The sequence below is a fragment of the Antedon bifida genome, chromosome 7 (assembly GCF_963402885.1).
Source record: "Antedon bifida chromosome 7, ecAntBifi1.1, whole genome shotgun sequence".
Lineage (NCBI taxonomy): Eukaryota > Metazoa > Echinodermata > Crinoidea > Comatulida > Antedonidae > Antedon > Antedon bifida.
Window position 1 is genome coordinate 17,855,527 of NC_136232.1, and position 24,832 is coordinate 17,880,358.

General features: G+C 33.2%; 2 protein-coding genes across 5 annotated transcripts; one reads left to right on the forward strand and one right to left on the reverse strand.

Moving 5' to 3' along the window:
• Positions 1-132: 132 nt before the first annotated feature.
• Positions 133-16,842, forward strand: LOC144847376 (lysine-specific histone demethylase 1A-like). The gene is made up of 16 exons (XM_078703677.1): positions 133-329; positions 4,329-4,630; positions 5,399-5,540; positions 5,896-6,029; positions 8,043-8,121; positions 8,376-8,468; positions 8,620-8,808; positions 9,174-9,268; positions 9,787-9,938; positions 10,292-10,382; positions 11,172-11,306; positions 11,662-11,735; positions 13,221-13,468; positions 13,803-13,987; positions 15,078-15,320; positions 15,807-16,842. The coding sequence occupies exons 2-16, from the start codon at positions 4,346-4,348 to the stop codon at positions 16,116-16,118; spliced, it is 2,457 nt and encodes an 818-aa protein (XP_078559803.1). The 5' UTR covers positions 133-329; positions 4,329-4,345; the 3' UTR covers positions 16,119-16,842.
• A 766-nt stretch (positions 16,843-17,608) lies between these two features.
• On the reverse strand, positions 17,609-24,752 carry LOC144848643 (transcription initiation factor TFIID subunit 12-like). 4 transcript variants are annotated; one of them, XR_013613893.1, is made up of 8 exons: positions 24,598-24,752; positions 23,633-23,786; positions 22,293-22,385; positions 21,811-22,023; positions 20,301-20,378; positions 19,950-20,064; positions 19,164-19,352; positions 17,609-19,121 (listed from the first exon to the last, which is right to left on the reverse strand). XR_013613893.1 is itself a non-coding variant. In XM_078705467.1 (7 exons), the coding sequence occupies exons 2-7, from the start codon at positions 23,753-23,755 to the stop codon at positions 19,228-19,230; spliced, it is 747 nt and encodes a 248-aa protein (XP_078561593.1). In that variant the 5' UTR covers positions 23,756-23,786; positions 24,598-24,752; the 3' UTR covers positions 17,609-19,227. The 4 variants fall into 4 exon arrangements, 3 of the variants coding, with proteins under 3 accessions (XP_078561593.1, XP_078561594.1, XP_078561595.1); XM_078705467.1 differs by having other exon boundaries at positions 17,609-19,352; XM_078705468.1 differs by having other exon boundaries at positions 17,609-19,352; positions 24,605-24,696.
• Between the last annotated feature and the right edge of the window lie 80 nt (positions 24,753-24,832).

Genomic DNA, 24,832 nt, shown 5'->3' on the forward strand with positions numbered 1-24,832 from the left:
AAAAAAATGTGTTAAATTGGTGTAAATTTTAATTTTATTGTTTACTAATTATATAAAATACATAAATATTGTGTTTTGGGGAGTGATCTTCAACTATAAACTTGGCCGATAAGGGCGACGACTCAACAACCAACCGATCACACAGAGAGGAATAGAAACGGCGACCGGACCGTTAAAATAGGGACGGAACTCTCGATGACGACTCGGTTGTTGTTGATGATGAGAAAAGAGAAAGAAAGAAACATACAATACACGACACGCACACACACAAAGCAAGCAGCCAGGCAACTTTAACAGTCAATCAAACATTTTTTTATAACAAGAAAAAGGTAAGAATTAAGAGTAACTATATTAAAAGTGTGGGAATTTTCTGAATCTTTATAAATAAAATATAGCAAATACTATATGTAGGCTAGAAAAACAAAAAGAAGGATGAGGCGGCGGCCTAGGCCTAGCCTAGGCCTACAAAACAAAAAGACTTTTTGGAAAGAGCGACGCGCGGTCGGCACGCATGAATCGATGAGAAAATAGAGAGTTTATTATCAATATTGCAGGCTAGGCTAGGCCTGGCTTCTGTGTGAGATGGTGTATTTTGTCCCTGCTGATAGTTATATTTAATAAAAGAACAAATGAAAAATGTATTGATTTTAAATAATAAATATAGCTAGCAGGCAAGCCTAATTTAGGCCTTAAGTCGAACATGAAAAGTAGCCTAGGCCTAGGCCTACTATTACTATAAGAAACAACATCCCGTTCCTCATCAAAGATAATACTTTGGGTGCTAGTTTCGTTTTGCACCTGTCTTTTATTTCGACTCCAAATTTTTAAGGAACTTTATCCTGAATACCACACCTTAGAATTAGAACTCATAAGTACTTTTACGATGGAGAATCACAGAAAAAGTATTGACGTTTCTATGGAGCACCAAAAGAGCAACTATAATAGAGGGCTAAAAAGTCAGTGGAATGCATATATTTAATGCATCTATTGATGGAAACTACGTTCAATTTCAATATATTTTGTCAATGTCAATACAACCATAGATTAAGGATTAGTAGAAGGATATGCATCAGTTTCAGATCAAAGCTTCCATGACAATGTTACAAAATAAACACAGTTTAATTAACCGTCGTTAACAACGAAACGGTCATGGTTAAGTTTGCCTTGCATCTACTTTTCAAAACGAAACAAGTGCTAGAGAGTAGTCGAGTCAGTGGTGACGTATCGCAACTATACATAGCCAACCAATCTGGGATCAGGGATCGCAGTTTTCATCAATTAGGCCCGGTGATTGGATGTGATCAGTGGCAGATCTAGTGGGGGGGGGGGGGTGAATAGGGTGGCTAGCCAACCCCCTAATTCTGCAACCAACCCGCGACCGTCGCTGGATGTGGATTCGACGCACCTGACTCTTTTAATTAAGAAGAGTAGGCTAGAGCTAGGGTTAGCATTATAGTTGTGTAAATAGGCCTACATAGTGAAAGAGCTATAGTTTAATTACTATTTATGAATTCAAAACGCAATTTAAAATCTTCGGAAAATACCCACAAGTTATTACACACACACTCCTACTACCAGCGTCACGTTGTCTAGCTTGTTCCTCGTGTGAATGGTCCGTGTGTGCAAGTGTTATTGTGGTATATTTGTACACCCCTGTACAGAGTGGAGTGTAATATCGTGAACTTTTATCTCGCTGTAGGTAAGACGACTTCAAACTTAAAGAATCGTCATGGATGATGTTTATTAGCTTATAAACTTCACACATCGGTGCGATGTGGAGGCCAGATGGATTCAAGGGGGATCAAACCGGCTCCTCCTCCCCATTGGCAGTGGGGCAGCGGTGGGTGGCAGCGGGTGAAAAGGGAAAATGAAAAATCTTGATAAGATTCAGTCGAATCACAAACCAGTCCCTTTGATACGCTCTTAATTTTTGGAAAGTGAAAGTAGGGCCTACTACAGGTATCATCTTTCGTACCTGTATACGCAAAATGGATTATCATCAAATGATTGGTTCTTGCTCTAATTAAGATTATAATCGCAAATGATAGTTCAAAATATGCAATGCATTGTGATATCCACGCAAGTAATGCTGTGGAAAAAAAAGAATGTCCAGAATAAAACCAGATAACTACAGTAGGAGATCATTACACGTCCGATATAATGCACTATAAAGTATAAATAATCCATCATGATAATAGGTACAGTATATTAGACTAGAGGCTGTAATGTGTTTAAATATATAAAATCCCTTTATTAAGGTCATGTGATGGAAAATGGCAACAGCAGAAATTTTATTTTTTGTCGTTTTTAAATCAATATTTCTCTCAAATGACAGGATAACTTTTGTGGAACTTTTGGCTCACGCATTCCTATATTATAGTTTAACAATAGGTGAAAGTTCAATCTTATATTATGCTTAATGAGCAGGAAAAAATCTTTCAGCTTAACCGTAAGGCCTAATTAATTATCTGGTAGCTAAAATAAAGTTTAAAGAGGATGTACAGTATTTTGTTGGCCCTCACTTCCATGAAACATGCATAAACACACATTTCTATTTGTAGGCCTAGTACTGTAGAATTCATTGAATTCCCATAATCTACAATTGACAAAGCATTTTTTTTTTACTGTATTTTATCACTTCTTTTGATATTTTTAGGGGAAAATTTATTTGATTATATACAGTAGTTATAGTAATACATGACCATACTGTATTATTACACCCAAAAAAATAAACGTCATTTATTTGAATAAATATGGTATGTGTTTCAATTGGGTTTTCAGCATTTTATTATTTTATTTGATCATTTTGTCTTTTTGTTTTAGTTTATGCACTTGTCAATTGTATGACCCACTATACGACCCCCGGGAGAGGTGTGTCATTTACAAATAATTATTGACGCAGGGGTGCGTCAAAAATATTAGATGGTACGTAACATCAATGAACAATGGTGTGTCAATGTCCGTCACGTTTACCACCCACTATATCATAAACAACATAGTCACAGTGCATCAAAATGGGTGCGTCATGGTCACCTAAAGGTAAGTCACATTTTTGACACACAGGTGCGTCATGGTATTCATATGGTACTGTATGACGCACATCGGACAAATGACGCACCTCTCCCGGGGGTCTTATAGTGAGTCATAGTGTACAATTGACAAGTGCATTATTTCATTTTTGTTTTCGTTAGTATTTCGGCAAATGTTTAAACTATCAATTTAGATAGGCATTTTATGCATTGTGTTGAGAATAAATTAAATGTAAAATTACTGATGTCACGGTTATGTACATCATTTTATAAATAAAAAGAACATATTGATTTCAAACGTCAAAAAACTGAAAAGTTCCCACTAAATATCCAAGGCAAAAAGAAGTTGAAATAGCTAAATGTTACAAGTTCTTAGGTATTCACTTTGCCGATGATCTTACTGTAAGTGGAATGAACAAGAACATGTTGATAAACTGTTTCAAAACAGGATCTCAAAGTATTTTCTTTCTTAGGAGGCTGAGACAATTTGGTATAGATCACAGGTGATGAATACATTCTATCGATTAATAGTGGAAAGTGTTCTTACTTTATCCATTATTGTATGGTACAATAGCTGTTCCAATGAAGATAAAGACAAGTTACACAAGGTTGTTAGTTAAACATGCCTCAAAAATCATAGGCATACCCCTACATTCTATTGGTACTTTGTACACTGAACGTTTACTCAAAAAGGCAACATTGATCATAAATGATCCATACCATCCTGGCAACCATCATTTCCAAATTATGTCTCACAGTCACAAATGTAGATCGATGCTATACAATTAGATACAATTAGTGACACATGTTTACGTTAAGTTTGTACTTCCCCAAAACCTTGAAATACCGGATGGTATCCGACAGGGTTTAGTTTTTCACCAACCCCCAAAACCAGTTCTAGAAATACCGGGATGGTGTCCGGCGGGGGATAGTTTCACCATGTAGTTTTAAAGTTCTATTTTTTTTATTGTTAGCCGAAACTGTTCAATTCATTTCAATGTAAATTATTTTTTATATGTTTACAAATGACAATAAATTTACTTAAAGAAAAATAAAAAAATGCTTCATGTGTTTTTAATATTTTTTTGATAAAATCCATTCAAACTATTGATTATTTTCAACAATTTCCTTGAAAATGGTAGGGCATCAAAACAACAAATTCTCAATATGTGTTCATCTCCTTATTTTTACCTTAAAATTTTGTTTCAGATAATTTTTTACAGGTTTCCTTTTTTTTTTTCAATAATTTACCTCCTAACATTTTGATAAAATTTTAAGCTCACTACTTTCTTTTCACAGTTTAAATTCAACAAATAATGGAGAAAAAAGAGAATAAAGATCAGACAAGCAGGGAAGCTATACCAATGACGACTACAGTAGTATCAGCCCCAGCAGACAGCAGCCTCATGTACAAAAGTGGAAGTGAAAAACACTTAAGCTCCTCAGTCACATCCATGGTGCCACATCTTCATAAAAAGCGAGAACGACCAAGTCCTATAGACAGTCCTCATCACCATCATCCGCACAAATCTAGTAAAACGTCAATGTCGCTTGGTGACCAATTGAGTGGACGACGGATGAGTAAAAGAAAAAGAGTCAAGGTTAATTATAGAGAGTAGTAGTGGAGCTGTAGCTTGGTGGTTAACATGCTTGCCTTCCATACCTAAGGTCCATGGTTCAATCTTGACCTACTGTAGTGCCAGGGGTGTAACTCACAACTCTTTCAACTCCACTCCCTAAGCCTCAAATGAGATTTAGTTAATAAGCACGATAAATTATTAAATAGTTTATCCATCCTGTAATTAGCGAGTTTGTGCTGTTGAATGCATATGAAATAAAAAAATAAGAAGCTTCACATTTGTTTTCACCTGGTATATAAACTACGGGTCAGTTTCTGCTGCATAGCGCCGAATAAACCGATTATTTCAAAAATTTAATTTTTATATTCAAGACTGCATTTCTGATCCAAAATAACTGTTTAAATCGGTGGGTGGTCGTTGACAAAAAATTGTTAAAATTACCCAAAACGCAATTGGTCCTGGCGGTTAATTCAAACGTTACTGCAGTGTAGTTGACTTGATGTCAGCAGCTGTCAATCAAATAACTGTTATTTTGTGTTGCAGCTAAAAGTTGCCCAGCAATAACCGGTTAAATGGCGTTCTAACACCGAATTGAATGGGTGGTATTTTGCGCTGCCTTTTAACCGGTTACCACAAATTTGTCCTATTTCTGCTTCCAAGAAAATGGAGTTAATTTATTCACACCGATTTTAACTGGTTATTTTTATGCAGCAGAAATCGGCCTTTAATCATTAACTTATTATTTTATAAAAATGTGGTTACATTTTTAATTTTGAACCATTGTTGTAGGTTGAATATAAGGAAATGGATGACAAACTAGCCAATCTGTCTGAGGATGAATATTATAGTGAAGAAGAGCGGAATGTCAAGAAAGATAAAAAAGGTTCTGATGTAGAAGAAAAAGAGGAAAGTGAAACGGATGAACCAAAAGGTAGCATTTTTTCTCTATGTTTATATCCATTGACACAAATACTCCATGATTAAAATTTGGTTAATGATTATTGTATTAGTATTAATAATCCATACACAATTTTAGACAAAAACTCACAATTTTGATTTTAGAGTTTCTGCCCAAAACTTCATAGGTTTTACGTGGCATAACAAAAACACTATCGACTATAAATGACATTGTTGGTTGAACCATGCAGTATATGAAGATAATTTAACAATTGATAAAATTGTACCTATTGTAGTCCGAAAGTCTAACTTAAAAATGGTGGTAATATATGAACTATCATGAACATTTCAAAGCAACTAAAATATAATTACAACATTTTTGTATTTAGGTCTTGAAGGAGCAGCATTCTCGGCTCGATTGCCATCAGATAAATTAACCTCACAAGAGGCAGCATGCTTTCCTGATGTCATCCAAAGTCCACCACAAACACAGAAATTATTCTTGTACATTAGAAATAGATTGGTATGTCTTTTTTATTTTAATGAATTGGAATATTTATTATTGAATGTCATGAGTCAAATTGAAGCCATCCTAATAAGTTATACTGTAAGTTCTAATATCATCAGTAATGTTTTTCTGGTTTTTTTTAAATTAGCTTTCTATACCTGAGAGCCTATTATTAAAATAGCCATCAGCATATTTTCTTAATAATGCCAGGGTTTATATAGTGCGATTAAAATTTGTGGAATATATATATAGGGATGTCACCACGCTGGTCGGCGCCGGATGGCCCGTCTAGTACAGTACAGATAAAAACTATTGCAACTTTTCCCACACATAGGTAATGTAGTCTACTGTACGTGTGGCGTAATTAACAAAATGCGTAGGCTATGCGCAGCATTCATAGCCTACACGTAGCATTCGTAGCCTACGTTGTGATCAACTGTGTGTGGGAATTCCCCAAACTCAACTGTGTACACGTGTACATCGTCGACGGCTAAGCAGGCTACGAAAAGTTTGAATAAATAGAAATGATATGATTGTTTCGCCTATACAATAATGTCATCATCATTAAACATACTTGAAATTCAAATTTTTGTAAAGAAAATAGCAATTGAAAGTCTAGGCTTGACGCGAAAAATCTTGTTAACTAGGCCTACTGCTGACTGTACATTCATAATCGCCAGCCAGAATAGTGTACACAATTCATTGATGACGGACCGTTATGACTACCTTCCATTATTAGTAGTAGGCTAGGCCTAAATTACAAGTTAATTTATATTAATTAATACAATATGTCAGTATGTTTCATTTAAACAAAAATTATCCAGGCTTGAAACTGTCGTAACTGTACATCAAACTCCATTATTAGCTATTGTAACAACAACCTGCAGCAGAGGATCGGTGGAGGGTCAAGTAGTTGTCTCAGGTCGTTTAGTAGAACATCGTCATCAGCAGAGAGGAGGATCGAGGACACATAACATGTGCTTGCCTGATCTTGTTGTTTTGTTTTTTTAGTCATGCGTGATAATAAATTAGATAGTATTTAAATAAATGTTATTTTAGTTATAAATAAAAATAAATTTTAATTAACATTATAGGGTAAGGAAATACGCAAGACTTTATTTAAAAGTTCAACTTCACTAAATTAAAGGTTAAACAGAGCATAAAAAAGTACAGTTCAGAAAGAGTATCCCTCTGCGGATCATACACACTAAAGGCTGAAAATAAGTGACCAAGGTTATTAAATTTTTTAGACATGACGATGTCATAAAAATTTAAATATTTGAAACTCCTATGAAAGATAAGTGATTGAGCAAAATCATATTAAAATCTTGAGAAAATTGAGCTGAGATGCGCTCTATTAAATGTGATGAGGTATGACAAAAGATACAAAAATCCTATATTTTATATTCGGGTAACCATACGGTGTCTTCAAATGTCTGTTTAGCCATATTGATGCATGATCCGATATCTACAACTCATTACCTTCCAGAATATGTAATAAATATAAATTTCACTGTTTATTTAAATAGAAACTATGACTTTATAGACATAATTTTGACGAATTTTTAACTTTTTCGCGGATTTGACTTGAATGTACTAAGCATTGATATCAATGGCCACAGCGTTTTACTCAATGAGCTAGCCGTGATATACGAAATACATTATAATTCCAAGGATAGGTATAATTAATTAAAACTTCAACTACGCAATCTTTCGGCACGGTTGGCAATGTTTTAATTTGATGACTCGGGATGGCATTCGTAGACCATGCCATTGGGGCTCACAATAGAGGAGGTTGCATAGTTAATGTGACGTAGCAACTTTTGAAACATGGTCGCTGAGACATCAAATTACTGTTTTTTGCCCCTTTTTTTAGTGTTTATCCTTAACATTCAGGAAAATGATCTATCATGTGCGGCCCATCAAGAAACGTCAGTGTTAATGTTAATGCACAAATATACTTTTTTCTGGTTTTAATCAGGTAAATGTTTCAAATTATTAACAAAAATATCTTTTTTTTTTCATTAGCTTCAATTATGGATGGAAAGCCCAAAAGTACAGTTGACATTTGAGAATAGCTTACCAGAGATAGAAGCTCCATACAATAGTAAGGATATAAAATTAATAAAAGTTTTATGAATTTAATAAAAACATGGTATAGTTCAAACTTGATTGAATAGCGACTCTTTAATATTCTCAATACTGTTCATAGTTTTAATATACCTGGAATATTGTATTCTTTGACCAACATAAATTCTTTAAATTATTTCCAAATCTATATTCTAAATTCTATTCCTAAAAAATAGAAAGTCATAATATTGTTTATGAAATGTCATAGTATTGTGTTTTTTTGCCCAATAGGTGATGTTCCTTTCATTATGCGAGTGCATGCTTACCTAGAGCGTCATGGTTACATCAATTATGGAGTTTACAAACGGCTGAAACCTCTACCAGGTATTTTTTTATTTTCTATAAAAACAGATATTACAAACTTACAGTAGCATTTTGTATGTGTCTGTCTTTCGGTCGGTGGGCTAAACAATTATACTCATATAGTAGTGAGTTACTATTTAAAGCTATACCATTATAATGTGTTTTTTAAAAGCAAAACAAGATTGGAAAGTGCTGATTATCGGTGCTGGTATCTCTGGATTGGTAGCTGCTAGACAATTGCAATCTTTTGGTGTTGATGTTACCATACTTGAAGCTAGAGATCGGGTTGGAGGTCGTGTTGCAACATTCCGCAAGGGTCCTTATGTTGCTGATCTAGGAGCTATGGTTGTCACTGGACTTGGTAAGGAAAATTCTTATTTTTATCATCATCATCAGTATCATTTTTAGCACTGTCATTATTATTGTTGGTATTAAATATTTTTCAATTAATATAAATATATTATTGGCTGTAGCATACTGATTAGTTTATTACTTGACTTGGTCATCTTGTAACATTGCAGCTGTGGGTAACTGAGGTCCAGCCTTGTTTCCACATTTAGTTTACTATACTTCCAACTAATAAGTGTTATTATTCAAGTAACAAATAAAATCAAATGTTACTAAAATTCTACTCTGTCTTCCAATACATCATTGTTTCTAAATGTGATCATAAAAATGTGTTTGATTAATTTAAACTTAAACCATGTCAAAATGATTTAATTTCAGGTGGAAATCCAATGGCAATTGTCAGTAAGCAGGTCAATATGGAATTAGCAAAGATTAAGCAAAAATGCCCTTTGTACCAAAGTGCCGGAAACACAGTAAGTACATAATAATATTGCATTTAACTGATTTTTAATTGTGATGCAACATGCATTCTTTCCAATTCAATCAAAGTTTATATTCAGCCAACTCTTACATATAATAATTTTGTTTTCTCGCACATCACAGAATCACTACTTGCAGGCTCAAATTTCCTGGATTTCTTAATGATTTGTTGTTTTTTTACCTACCAAAAATAAGGATGCCATGTCCAGGTTGTGGCCAAATTATAAGATGTACTTTACAACAAAAAGAAATTAAAATGCTACAAACTTCCAACCAATATATGTAAAGGTTGTGACAAAACACAAGGTGCTTTTTAAAATAATAATCAATAAAATGGATAAGGAGCTGTATAAAAAAACAATTTTATACTTGTATTACCAATTAAAGGTCTTCACGGTTCAGTACATACTTTAAAAAATACTGTACAATGGGAAAAATGTCATTGGAACTGCCAGAATATATTTTATTGAGCTGTGCATTAATGATATCATCCTATGTATTCAATCTACAGACAATACAGGTAAACAAGGACAAAGATGAGATGGTAGAGCGAGAGTTCAACAGACTTTTAGAAGCTACATCTTACATGTCGCATCAACTAGACTTTAACTCTATCAACAGCAAACCTCTCTCACTGGGACAATCATTAGAACTTGTTATCAAGTAAGTAAACATCTAACTGGGATGGTTATTGGAACGTCACTGTAAGCCTCACTGTTATACTGTCATACTTGTTATCAAGTAAGTCTCACTTGAATTGTCTAGAGAAATTGTTATAAATTAGGATTCACTTGGAAGTTGCTGGAACTTTTATTCAAGTAAATCTTATTTTAATGATTTTTTAACATATAAAATAAGTGTAAGTATGATAGTTATTGGAACTTTTTATCAAGAAAGTCTCATATGGATAGTTATTAGAACTAAAATATCTTGCATAAATTGCTATTGAAACATTTCTTGAATTGAATCTTCATCATGTGTTTTGTAAATATTTAATTAAAGAGTTGATTTTGTAGATTGCAAGAAAAACAAGTAAAAGAAAAGAAACTTGATTTTTACAAGAATATATTGAATATTCAGGAGCAGATGAAAGTAATTCAAGCAAAGGTAAGTTTGCCTAAATATGCATATTGTCTTTGAGTCTTACATTCCTAATTTAAAATAATTCTCAGGTGAGCATTAAACCCATGACCTCCAGATCACTAGCCTGACATTCATACCTCTAGACCACCGAGCTTGCGCTGGTGACTAAAGTTGGATTCGAACCCAAGGAATGAGCGGAGTTCTGGCCTAATAGGTTGTATGTTATTAATAAAGGTGACATCACTTCCTAGTACAGTACATTGCATGTTCTTTTGTTACAATTGTTTGTGTTTGTTACTTAGCACTTGGCAATATTGATCGTGCTATGTACAGTAAACAAATGAAAGCAATAATAGAGCTTTTTTTTTCTCTCGGTCTTACTGGCTAAACTGATTTATTCATTCAAAATTCAACTAAAAAGTCAATGTACAATGTTCTCATACAATCCCTACTAAATAAAAAATAGAAATAAAATCATAAGCACCATAAATAAATTTAAAGGGTTATTAAAACAATATTTTTTTCAATTAACTTTCCATTGATTGTTTTGTATTGATTGAGCAGAATGAAATTATGTACAAATACATGAAATTAGATGAATAATACAAAATAAAAACAGTATCTTCATTCCTTAAAATAACATAGGTTTATAGTATTTTCTTTACACATGAAGTTCTTTGTAGCTACACAAGTTTTCATTCCATAAGCCATTTATAAATCCCTTCATTCACTGGTTTTCTTTATAATTAAATATTTTTTTTAAATTTATTTAATTCCTTATTAACTTGAAAATGATTACTTTTCTTTAAATAGATGCTGACATTACAAGACAAAATAAAAATCTTACATGATCAACATCGAGATGCCTTTGAGGTTAAACTACCGAGGGAAATAACAGCAGAGTTTTTAGTCAGAAGTAAACACAGAGACCTTGTTGAAGCATGGAAGGTATTTGTTTTCTTTATTACATTAAAAAAAAGCATTTAATTATTCAAGGTTTTTTAATCAAATACAGTATTTCCAAACAACATTCGACCTAATGTTAGTTATCCCATAATCTTGTCTGATACTCAAACACAGCAAGGTATTTTTGGCATGAAAAATCGCCTGTGGCTGATGAACATACGGTTTCTTATAAAGGAAAAATCCCCTATGGGTAGCCTAAAGTTTATAAGCAAGTGAACCATGAATAGAAGTCTACTTCACTGAATTAGTGACTTATTACCCTAGTTCCCATAAAAACATTTGAAAATTTGTAGATCTCATTTGTGCACTGTATCCATAAGATTATTTATAATTTCAGGAATATGATGAGTTGAAGGAAAAACAGAAAGAACTAGATGATAAAGTGCAAGAGATGTCAGATAATCCACCCAGGTAAGTTGGGTGATATGAGGAAAAGTATTTGGAAAATGACATGCATGGTTTTAGCATGCACTTTGTTTCTGTAAACACAAAATGTTTTTCACTCTATTTATTGAGTCAACAAACCTACAGCTCAAATTACTAAAAAATTACACTTGAATCTACAGTAGAACATTCGGTTTACATACTTGATTTTATGTACTCATAAAACTAGATTTTATGTACACATAAAATGGCCGATGACGTCATCATTTTTAGTAATTTAATCAGAGAGATGTAATAAGAACAATAGAGGGCATACTCCAGACTGAAAAGTGATTCTAACTGGAGGGGAACCAACCAGATGGCGGCCGTAAATGTGTTCAAAAACATTATTTAATATAAAAAATAATAATCTAATATAATACATTAAGACCACATAAATTACAACACATATTCTTGTCAAAGCACAGTGAAGTTTTTATAAAATTAAATATAATTATTGTTAATCGCAATAGAATGAATAATTTCTTGGTAACTAGCATTTTTTGTATACGAGGATCATATCGAATGCGTTCGCGTTTATACGCTTAATGCGCTGCGTTGCGTATCGTTCTAACACAAATAGGCTCAACACAGGTGTAGTAGTGCGTACTCCGTAGGGCATATCTGATTGGTCGATTGCAGCCGCCATCTTGTTGGTTCCCTCTCCATGGAGAATCACTTTTGAACTGCGATAACATTGAAAGATTGCCATCCAGCCTTCGGCTATTAGATCACTGAATTTAATACATAATACAGTAGTGTTTTATTTTCTGTTAATTTTCTATTAAATGTTTTATTCATTCCTTGACATTCCTTGTGTTTCATTTTTTAAGTCTTAACAGCCTTAATTAGATCCAAATGCACAAGGCTTAAATCTCACAATAACCTCGTAACCCTGTATTATGAGATGAAAGTAGGCAAACACAGCATCAGTTGAGCTAGGATCTACATGTTTGGGGATCAATTTAAGATCAACCTGGATTTTGTGATTCCCAATTTTCGTACGTCTTTCGACCCCATACTGTATGTAAAATGTAGGTTCTAATACTGTATAAAAACGATTCAGGTTGCCACTCAAATTTTGATCTCATTATCATATGTGACCATTTAAAAAAGAAATTTGTTTCACTCAAAATGCTAAATTGCCTAGTCTATCATTCTTACACAGGGAATTAGTTTCCATTGGAGTCCTCAAACAATTGATTTAATAATTTGTAAACAACAACATCCACGTCATAGTTTTACCCAAAAAAGAATATGCTATGACATGTAAAATGTGACTTAATTCAGACTAAATCTGGGATGTTGAATTGGTTACAAAAGTACTTGCATATTTTAAGGATGTGTGATAATATTTCTGTAGTATTCTGAGCACATTGTAGACTTTTATTAGCATTTCTGTATTGTCTGGTTAAGAAAAAAATTTACTATTTATTACATTTATTCACTAAAATTATGTTTTTCTTTCTTTAGTGATGTCTACCTGTCGTCCATTGATAGACAAATCCTCGACTGGCACTTTGCCAACTTGGAATTTGCCAATGCCACTCCACTTTCTACCCTTTCACTTAAACATTGGGATCAGGATGACGATTTTGAATTCTCTGGCAACCATTTGACTGTCAGAAATGGTTACTCTTGCGTTCCTGTCGCATTGGCTGAGACGCTTGACATAAAACTGAACACTGTTGTAAGACAAGTGCGCTACAATCTTACTTCAGGTACGTTTAATGAGGGACATTTTACTTTAATCAGGAATGAAACAAAACTAAAAGCTGCATGCTTGAATAGAAATTTATAAAATTGACCATCGTATGTTGCTTGCATCTGATCAAATATTCTAATATAAATTCAGTCATCTATTGTTTTTATATGTTTTAGAAATAATTTAAAAGTTTGTTTCTGTAGTATAGTACATATGATACTTTAAAAGTGCAAAACAAGTTTGAATGCCATTGTACTATTTAGAAACCATTCTTTGATTTGTTTATTCTCCCCAAATTTCGAGCTTTCCTTAACTGCAATTATTGTGAATGAACTCTAATTATATTACAGGTGTTGAGGTAGTTACAAATACATCAAAGGGTCAAGGTACATACACATACAAGGCAGATGCTGTACTCTGTACCCTTCCACTCGGAGTTCTTAAGCAATCTCCACCAGCTGTGCAATTTGTGCCTCCACTGCCTGAATGGAAGACGTCTGCAATCCAGAGGATGGGCTATGGAAATCTTAACAAAGTAATTTTTTCTCTATTTTGTACTGTCGACTTCAATTAGAAATGTACTATAATTATTCAATGTATGAATTTAAACATTGAGAAATTAAATTTGGTAAATATAGTATTATTTTATGAGTTATTTTTTAACTAGTATCAAGGCAACAACACTTTGTGCAGCTATTATTCAGGAAGGAGCCAAAATAAATTCATAATATATATTCATTTACAATTTTCAGGCATTAGAGGAAATTCTAAACTGCCTGGTGATTGAATATTAATTAACTTTAAAAGGATAAAAAAGAAATTGAATGTGAATTACATATGCTAGTTGAATGTACAGCAATTCAAAATGTATGGCTTAAATTTAATGACCTCATATTTAGGTGTTTTCCAACAGAAGGTACTATCAATTGGTATAAAATAATAACAGGTACACGAAACATAGTTGTAAATAAACTTCATTATTCACATTTTGCATTTACAAATCATGCATTTTGGAAAAATTAGAAAAAACATAAAGTGATATGGAATTTGTTTGCATTTGAATTGAAATCCTTAATTACAAATGAATACGGATGCAATTTTATTAAAGCAGACGAAAAATGTAAAAACTAGCATTTTAGAGAACCTACCTTGATTTTATTTCATTCTCTGTTAATATATGCAATATTTTCATTTATCTGTACAGTACAATTTTAATTATACAATATGTATAATGTATCACTAATTATTTGATCAATGGTTCTATTATAGCTCCTTATGTATAGAGTCTATTTACCTTTATGCCAAATATGTATCTATATCGTTTTAAGAATGACAGAATTATTTATACTATTATACATTTAAAATGAGAAGAAATTACAATAAAGCTGGGTGATTCCCATGAAAGATAAAAAAAAACTTTAAAAGGATAAAGATGAGGAAATTATATACACACAAATTTGGATAAGAAAGGAATAGGAAAGTGTACATACATGAACTGCATACTGTATGTCTACTGCCTATAGTTAAACTAGATTGTCAACAAGGTTGAAGAACAGTGATGCTAACAGAGCAGGCTATGCAAAATATTTCATATTTTATAACTAATTCTGTGTCTGTTACAACAGGTTGTTTTGTGCTTTGATAAAATCTTCTGGGACCCCTCAGTAAACCTGTTTGGTCATGTCGGCAGTACTACAGCCAGTCGAGGTGAATTGTTCTTGTTTTGGAATCTGTACAAAGCACCAGTACTACTGGCGCTTGTGGCTGGTGAAGCAGCTCAGATCATGGAGAATGTCAGTGATGATGTGATTGTAGGCCGTTGTTTGGCAGTACTTAGAGGTGTGTTTGGGCAAACTGCTGTCCCACAGGTAAATTATATTAATCATTTTTGTTTAAACAATTAGATATTGTGAAGAACACTTTGTTGACGAAAATGGTGTTTTACAAGTTAGAAGGTCTGATTTATCCAGGCCAGGTAGATTCACCTTCAATTGTAAAATGTTTTATGTATATAAAATCATATCATGATTTTACAATCATTCAGGTAAAACACCTCATATTTGATTTTGGCCTGATACTTGTTTACATGGAGTGGATTTAAATAATAATTGTGTTCTTACAATTAAGACCATTGCTATATAAAATCTAAGCAAAGTAAGAGTTTCAGATTCTAGGACTTTTCTAGACTTGTCACAAGAGACTTCTCTTGGTCTTACTGTAGGTCTTATGCCAAGCTAAAACCTAGGTCTTCATATTGCAATCCACCACTGACATGTGACATTTGTGACAACTACAAATAATAAAGAAGTAATTATTTGAATATTACATTTTATTATGTTTTTTTTTTGTTTCAGCCCAAAGAGACTGTAGTAACTCGTTGGAGGGCAGACCCTTGGTCACGTGGCTCATACTCATATGTAGCTGCTGGCTCCTCGGGTAGTGACTACGACCTGATGGCCACACCGGTAACAACAGCTCCAGTAGCAGGAACAGCATCTACCAACTTGCCTAAACTGTTTTTTGCTGGTGAACATACAATAAGAAACTACCCTGCCACAGTTCATGGAGCCCTTCTTAGTGGGCTGCGTGAAGCTGGTCGCATTACAGATCAACTTCTAGGCCCATCTTATGCACCTCCGGCAGCACCCAGGCCAACTCCAAAGTGAGCATGTCAAAAACAGCAATATGAAGTGCTTATTAATGCTGTCATTTTAAATTCACTCACTGAATATACTGTAGTACCAGAATTTCTGCTTGCACTTCAAGGCATTGATGGTGTAGTAACCAAAACTTTCTTGAGTTGTCTAGTTGTTTTTAAGACTATATTGAGTGTTGTTTACCGATAGAGCAACAACGTTTTTACAACACCATAAAGATTAAACTAGTTTGTACTAATACAAATCAAATTTAGACATCAACATAATATAATTATCATTATGTGTAAAACATAAAACAGTACATAAGTACAGTAATAATTTAGTTCTTGAAAAAATAATTTAATGTTTCAGCTAAAAAAATCTGATCAGAAAATCTACAGCTCATATCTATTTTCTTGGGTATCTTTCAGAGTTCTGGAAAATGTTTTTGTTTTATCAAATTAAAAAAAAAAAAGTATTCCATATGTTCAAGTTCAATAAATATGAAATCATTTCAAACATTTATTTATATGTAAACTGTATAGTTGTAATCCCTGTGCTAGTGTAATTTGATATTTAACAGTACAATTTAAAGTAACCAAATTAAAATTTGAAGGTGTAGACAATCACGGTATTAGGCCTACCTGTACTTTTTTTCTACAATATTTTCTATGAAATAGAATTAAGTTTATACTCCAGATGTAAATACAGGTCTTAGTGTCTTTTGTCTTTGAATAAATTAAAATATACAGTGCCTGTGTTTTTGTTTTTTCTAAAAATGTTATACAAGAAGTGATCAGTTATACAAGACGTGATCGGTGAAGACATTTTATCGCTGGTACTGTATATAATTGATTATAGTTTATAAAAATTCAAGTAGCACATTTTATTTTTTGGTGATAATGTAAAAACGTCTTCCTTTCAAATTAAATATTATGTTAAATATGTGCCCTCTATCCTCAATTATTTGTCGCATATAACCATTAATGAATAGTATTTGTTTAGTTCAGAGTCATCACCTTTTGTTACAGTAAATCACTGATCTTATTAGAAAATGTATGTATGTATTGAACCAAATTGTTTGTTATTGGGCTGTGAATTCCCCTGAACAATGTACACAATATTAAAATAATTTCATAATTATTTAATCAGTGTTTCAAAGATTGAAATATTTAGATTTGTAAATACATACGTTTGCCATCAGAAACATGTCAAACTATTTATTTCAGTAAAACTATAATGTTGTATACCTTTGACAAAAGACACGACCGATATATGGACATTCATATTCATTTATATTCTAATATGACATGACAAAAGCAAAAAACATCAAATTTTAACTTTCAATGAGAAGAAACCTAGAGGAAAGCATATGAGAAGCATGTTCATTGAAAAAGACCTAATAGAAACTCCAAAATGAATTGTTGAATCAAAGTGCTTGATGAAATAAAATAAATTAATGGAATATTTCTGAGGATTGAACTATTTGAGAATCGATAACTGAAAAGAAGAACAAACAATTTTTCGTTTTAAAGTTTATTTAAACTTTAACTCCTTTGAAAAAAATGTACTGGATAACAATTAATAAAAAAAAACCAAAACTACACAATATTGTAAAGTCATTTTAACAATCGGTATCACTCACAATTATACAAGACGTGTTTAAAATAGATTTTATTTCTTGTTTTCAAAAAACAGTAGGAAACAAAATACTGAGACTTAGATGATTACACAACACACCACACATAATCAAACTTTCACACTACATAACCCTCTTACAATCTGGCAACAGATATGACAAAATATCAATAAAACACTCACACACTTATCTATACAAATTAATATACACATGTTACTCCTTTTTAAAACAAAGTTTTAAGTTCCAGTATAAACATAATCATATGATTTAGCAAAACATAAATAATTAATCATGATAAAATAGGTTAGGTAATAATAACACCTATATAAATTCCTGTTATTTGATTGGAAAATTGTGGGATAAGTCAATACACTCCACATATCGCTGTGTATTCAGATTGAAACCTGGACAGCATGACCCCTTAACAACAGCATAGCAACAATGTTCTGCGCATACTCCAGCGAGAGTTCTGTGAAATAATATTATTTGTTGATGGAAGACCGGAACTGCAAGAACGTCCTCGCCGGCCTCCCTAACTACAACAATAGAGTACAGTATATCTCCGGTTGCAATTTTGCTCTGTTGAGTGACAATGAATACTAATTTACATGATAATGCAGACTGAAAAAACCCCCAAAAAACAAATCAAATATGCGGTCAGTGGGCTTGGAGGTAAATATATTTAGATGTCATTAAAAAAAATAGGTATCTTAACCTATCTTGAAGCTTTTTTATTCTTCCATTGTTGAAAGTGCGATCCTTTTTTGTTCTATTGTATGGTTTAGTAGTTTATGGAAATTGGATGTTGAAAATTAAATTAATAATAAGGCCTGTCGTATTATTAAGGAAAGTATCTCAATTGATGTAACATGTACTGCAAACATCCTAGAAAAGACAAAGGGCGTTATACTAAATGATATAACATCCATTACACCAACCATTCATTAAGCATGTATGGTTAAGGTCAGAAAACCGACTACGTAGCACATTATGTAGAACTAACAGATATCTAAATTCATTCGTCCCCTTTTCAATCCGTGCTTTCAATGACAAATACTGTTGAATCACCTTGTTGTCTACCGTATATTGTATCTTTATTCCAACTCTACTTGTTTATCTTTATTTTTACTTATATATATTTTGTATGTTTTATTGTATTTTTATGTGAGCAACTGTGCCGGTCATGAATTTATGTGAGCAACTGTGCCGGTCATGAATTTCTGCAAGGACCAAATAAATCTGAATCTTAGGCCTTTCAAATGAATAAAATGTAGGCCTACTGTGTATGTTGAATAAACATTTTTTAAATGAGTGCAATTTAGTGGGACTTCTGTAATTATTAGAGCCATAAAATAAACTTCTATGGAACACTAATGTAACTATAAACCCCACACCTGTCATGAAAGGTATTGTGAAGCAATAAGAGTAAAGTGTACGATCAATACTTTTATCAGTACGTTAAGTTCATTCAGGTATTATTCACATTAGCCTCAAATCTCTTCATTTTTTTAAAGTTTTACGTATAAGTGCCATACGCTGTCGATGAGCTTCCGTAACATTTGGCCTTTTGTAAGTTCGTACATCCTCGCCACCAAAGCCTGGAACCCAGATATTCCAGTTACGTTCTGTAAAACATAATCAAATCATATACATACTGTATCAAATGTCGAAATAAAAAAAATAATTGTCTGTTATACCAAGTTAATCTAACAACAGGACACTGAGCTTGTGTAATTATATTTATTAAACACACTTTGTGGGTCACATAATATTAAATAAATGTTTTATTTCCTTAATGACGTGATCAAGAGTGAAATGCGCGTGAGTACTGCAACCTTATTGTAACTACTATAAAATAGTAACTTGAGAGTCAAAGTAGTCAGTTATTACTAAACACTCTAATTTAGCTATACTTTGAAAGTATTTGTTTGCAGTTGTCTATCTGATTAGGGACTTTTCAAGTTGCAATATCTCAACTGAACCTGAAAAAAAATCTAGGTTAGCGATCTATAGATCGTAGGTTTGGGATGTGTTCCATCCAGAAATTTCACTCTTAATGATGATTCATTAGAGTAGTTTAATCCAATCAAATGAAAAGAATATGATCAGGTGAGTAAAACAAGATATAATACAGTATTTGCACTTGCATATAACATAAACTGCACTCTTCATATCCTCCAATCAAATGACAGAGTCTACTTTTAGGAAATAAAAGCACTTACCAAGGTATAGCTGGACATCTTTAACTTCTAATGTATTTGATTTACGGTGTTTAGCCAGTTGGCAAGAGGAAGTTACAACAGTTTCTATAAAGTCATCAGCAATCTGTAACAGCATCTACAAAAAACAATTCAATCTTTACTAAAACTCACATTGTTTATGATAATCCCCTTTTATGGTGTCTCCAGATAAACCCTTTTTACACAGTTTGTGCACTGACAAATGTAATTTTCTTGATTACTTGAAACAGCCTGCTCATTATAACTAACAATTTTTAAAAAATAAAATTGATCAAAAACAATCATTAAACATCAAATTTCAATGTCGGAAAACAGGCTTAAACAGTTTCTTACCTCTTCTACATCATCATCTAACTGTTCATTTGGATCTACCTCTCGCACAAGATCTTGAAGTTTTTTCTTGTCCAAAACCTACAAAATAAACAAATCAGTTTCCATGTTGCTTTAGAAGCAATTAGTATACAGTAGTAGTTGCCAGGGCACTATGAAATTATAGTGCATGGGGAGCAAGCACATTTATAGCCAGAGTGACATAATAACTTGTACACCATCTGTTATTTAGGCAAATCTTAATTAGTTACCATACTATTTTTCATTTCATTAAATTACATTTCATCAGAAATAAACAAATAAATAAAAAAAGCAAAAGACTGGTTAACCAAAAACCAAAATGAATAACTGTCAAGTGGCTCACCAAAATGGAAATTGAAACAATTATAATTAAATGATCGAAAATGTTCATCTGGTTTGAAGATACGATATTTTAAAAATCTATTTTGACAAACCAAAATTAGTTACTGACCTGACTGACAGTTTCAGTACTTTACTTTCTTCAGAGTGATGACCATATTGCTAAGCAAAACGCTCACCAATAACGCTTAATAAGATGGTCGTCACTCTGAAGAAAGTGCTCGTGAAATGAGCATTGAAACTGTCAGTCAGGTCAGTAACTAATTTTGGTTTGTCAAAATTGATTTTTAAAATAAATTTTAATTTAAATACATTAAAAAAACTTTAAAAGTCGATCCATCAAAATAAATTTTAATTTAAATACATTAAAAAAACTTTAAAAGTCGATCCATCAATCAAATGTGCAGATTTTATCAATGGTGATCTACAACATGACACTGTAATGTGAGCTGTAACCTTTTTTTGTAGTAGCCAACCAGATACAAAAATCACTACAGTATCAAATAGTAGTAGGACGTCAATAAATAGAAAATCAGGTAAAATTAAAACAATCAATTAGTGCTTTCTGTTTGCTAATCTACTAAATCTAGTGAAAGCAAAGATTGTATAGCGGCGCAAGATAGATAACTGTTGCCAAGCTCCTATCTTATAACACTACGCACCTTGTAAAATCCATGGACACCATTCGGGCGGACATATGAACAAGGTTATAGCGCCTTCTATTTTGATTTAAAATGTAAATGGTTTAAATTTTGCGGTTCGCATCGAAGTATCCGTGATTAACCATCTTGAGGGTTGATTCATGGAAAAGGGAAGAAATTATGTAAACAAAGTAAATTAAAAGTTTCTTTCGGATCTAGACACTTTCCGATTAATTATGTGTGTTTACATTGACATGCTTGGTTATACAACTTCGTTCTTTGATCAAAACATTGTACGATATTGCCTTGACAATGACTTATTCCGGTTCAAATTTGTCAGCCGGAATGGCGTCCATAGATTACAAACGTCTCACGCAGTAATCTATCTTGCGCCGCGTAGCCGCGCTATACAATCTTTGGTGAAAGAGCCGTTGCTGAGGACTAGGTCTAGTAAATCCTTGATTTGTAGTTTTTTTGTCAACTGTCAGACATGCTTTAAATGAATTATTTACCTGTGCTTCACTAACTCCCATTGAATGCCCTGACACTACAGGACTCGCCTTAATAGATGGTGGTGTACCACCAATGCTGCCTGCAGACACTGAATTAACAGGTAATTGGCTTGTCGGTATGCCCATGGATGCTGCAACTGGTTGACTTGATGTTGCCACCACTTGAATAGGTTTTACAGAACCCTGCTGTGAAACTTTCCATTGATTTTGCAACTAACAAAATAGAATATTCAAACAAATTTTCTTGAGTAGAATAATAATTTTTATTTCATAGTTATTATTTATCTGAATGAATAAAATAAAAGTGGTGGTAAACCACAGAATAGAAAAAAAAATATTCCTGTGCAATTAAACAATTTTGAAGCTAAGGATTGCATGGATTTACTAAAGTTGTGTGTCTGAATTTAGCTTAAATTAGGGGGTGGTCATATACGGTACTTGATTTTCCTATAGTAAAAACTTTCAGTGCATTCAATTGTTACCTTTTCCTGTTCTCCAAGTGCCCGTCTGTGTAATTCTTTCAACTTTATTAAATCTTGTTCCTGCTTTCCTGAAATTGGACCACTTTCCAAGATCTATTTAAAGGAAACAACTTAATTAATAAAACTTCTCTGTTGAAATCCATTTAAGATCCATACTGCAAGGCCAATGATACCTAGCCGTAAGGCCAATTTACACAGACGAGCGGTAAAGGTAAGCAGAAAACACAAAAATAGAATCTATGTTATTTCTTATGACCATTTACACAGAACGCGGAGCCTAGTTTTGGAACTTCTTATTATTCAGAAATACAAACTATGACGTGACTGATTGTTTGTATAAGGATAGTGAAAAGAAAATACATTTAGGACGTTATTAGGCAAGAAAAGTCCCTCTAAAACCTAGGCCTGTGTGTGCTAGGCCTACTAACAGTCAGTCACATCCAGTCCAGCAGTGACTGTAACATGCATTAGCCTCGAGGCCTACAAGCACCTACTTTCCACCACTCCGCTCACAAATTCTGCGCCCTGTGTAAATGGGACAAGCCACATGGTTTTCCCACTTACAATTACCGCTTATACTGCTCGTCTATGTAAATTGGCCTTAAGGAAGGCCAACAAAATGTATACCCTGTTTGAAACAAAAGGATATGTAATTGACAAACCTAATGTTAAATGACAAATGCAACAAAATTAAACACAACCGCGCCACACGATCTCAAACTCTAGTTTATTTGCTGTTCTTCGTCATAAGACTGAAACTTACAAGCGTAGCTTTGACTATAGAGCCCAACCTTACTTAATAATCTCCCATCCTTTATTCGGCAATCTACTGTAGGAAATTTTAAGAAAAATTTGTAATAATATCTTAACCACGCAGATCCAAATCCTAAATTTTACTAGTTTTCTGACCTGTGTCTCTTTTTGAATTGTGCTTGTATTTTAAAAAATTGTACATACAGTACTTTATTATGTTGAACCTTTGTGTATAATATTGAATTCTTGTACCTGTATTATATTTTAAAATTTGAGTTGAAAAAGTTTTTATATTTAGTAGTTTTTATAATAATTTTTTTATGATAATGTATTTTTGTACTGTTTTTATTGTATTGTCGAGGGCCACAATGATCAGCTTTGTTGGATGGGCTCCCTCATGAAACATGGTTCAGCAAAAAAATTAAAATAGTAGGAATACTAAAAGAAGGATAATGAAACTAACGCATTAAAATTGTGTTAGTGGACATAAAAGAAAGAGAAGTAAAAAGAGTAAACAACATACAAAGGAGGAAGAAACAGAACAAAGAACTAAAGTATACATGACACACACACATTACTGTACTTACCTCAATCTGTTTTTCAATCTCTTTGATTGTTTCCAGTAGTGTTTTACGTGGCGCTTGTGCAGGTCTTATAACTGGACTGCCTATAGCTTGTGTTAGAGAAAGTTGTGGTTGTTGGTTTGCCATTATGATAACCAAAGAAATGCTATTCAAAAATCTGTAAAATAAGGTAGTACTGAACATTTATTATTAAATATTAGCAAATTACAGCAAACTAATTTCGTTGCACAGATTTGGGCCGAGAAACATTTGTGAAGCACTGCTGGGCTTGAGAAATTTTTTTTACCCAATACACAGCTTAAAACAAACATTGCTGAGACTTGAATGACGACATTTTTGTATTCATCCTCAAATTAAGGATTTGGATAAGGTCTTCTGTTTACCCATGTCAGCTGTAGTGTAGTGCCTAACATGAACAACACATCTGTTGATAAATTTTTGGGTTGTTTCGATTGTTGGTCCTTCATATCCAATAGTTGAAATTTTTCAACAGCCTCAATTATGACATGGACGTGGTAAAATATAAAACTGTTGACCCATACACTGTGACAGCCTGTCACGCTAACGATTCAAATGTAACTAGGCCTATGCCTAATATGATAAAAAGCGTATCTAGCGGCCCCTTCTTCATACAAAATACTTGATGTTGATTTTATTATCGCAACCGATTTCAAGCGCAAACGATTTTGTCTGACACCTAGCTAGGAAAGAGAGAGGGCCTAGCTAGTAGGCCTTAGTAGGCCTCTACCTACTAAGCTAGGCTCTAGCTAGACTTTAGGTCCTACTAGTAGGCCTACTTAATACTCCTAGGTCTAGCTAGGCCTACTACTACTACCTAGCTAGGCGCGCTAGGAAAGGTAGGCCTCTAGCTAGTCTAGGTAGGCCTGGGCCTAGGCTAGCCTGCCTACTAGTCCTAGCCAAAAGAGGACTTCCTTAGTTTTACATGAAAAAAATTATAATACTAATACCTGTAACCTAAATTACTGAAATTACAGCATACTGAACAAATAATTGAATGATATATATCTGTTCTGTTCTGTATTTTTGTCTCCCCTTACTAACGTACTTCTCGACGACGAGAATAAGAATAAAATTACAGTTATGTATATCACAAGAATGAGCAATCCATGGTTTTCCCTGTAACTGTAATATTATCCATGCGATAGGGCGCCGCCATAAGTCAGGATGTATACAACTTTTTGT

Bases quoted from the DNA above. Each gene is read 5' to 3' on its own strand.
- LOC144847376 (XM_078703677.1), top strand. From the start codon at position 4,346: ATGGAGAAAAAAGAGAATAAAGATCAGACAAGCAGGGAAGCTATACCA. The intron at 4,631-5,398 runs GTTAATTATAGA...CCATTGTTGTAG, and splicing joins GTAAAAGAAAAAGAGTCAAG to GTTGAATATAAGGAAATGGA. The intron at 8,469-8,619 runs GTATTTTTTTAT...GTTTTTTAAAAG, and splicing joins ACGGCTGAAACCTCTACCAG to CAAAACAAGATTGGAAAGTG.
- LOC144848643 (XM_078705467.1), bottom strand. From the start codon at position 23,755: ATGGCAAACCAACAACCACAACTTTCTCTAACACAAGCTATAGGCAGT. The intron at 22,386-23,632 runs GTAAGTACAGTA...TCCTTTAAATAG, and splicing joins AGATTGAAAAACAGATTGAG to ATCTTGGAAAGTGGTCCAAT. The intron at 22,024-22,292 runs GTAACAATTGAA...CTATTTTGTTAG, and splicing joins CACTTGGAGAACAGGAAAAG to TTGCAAAATCAATGGAAAGT.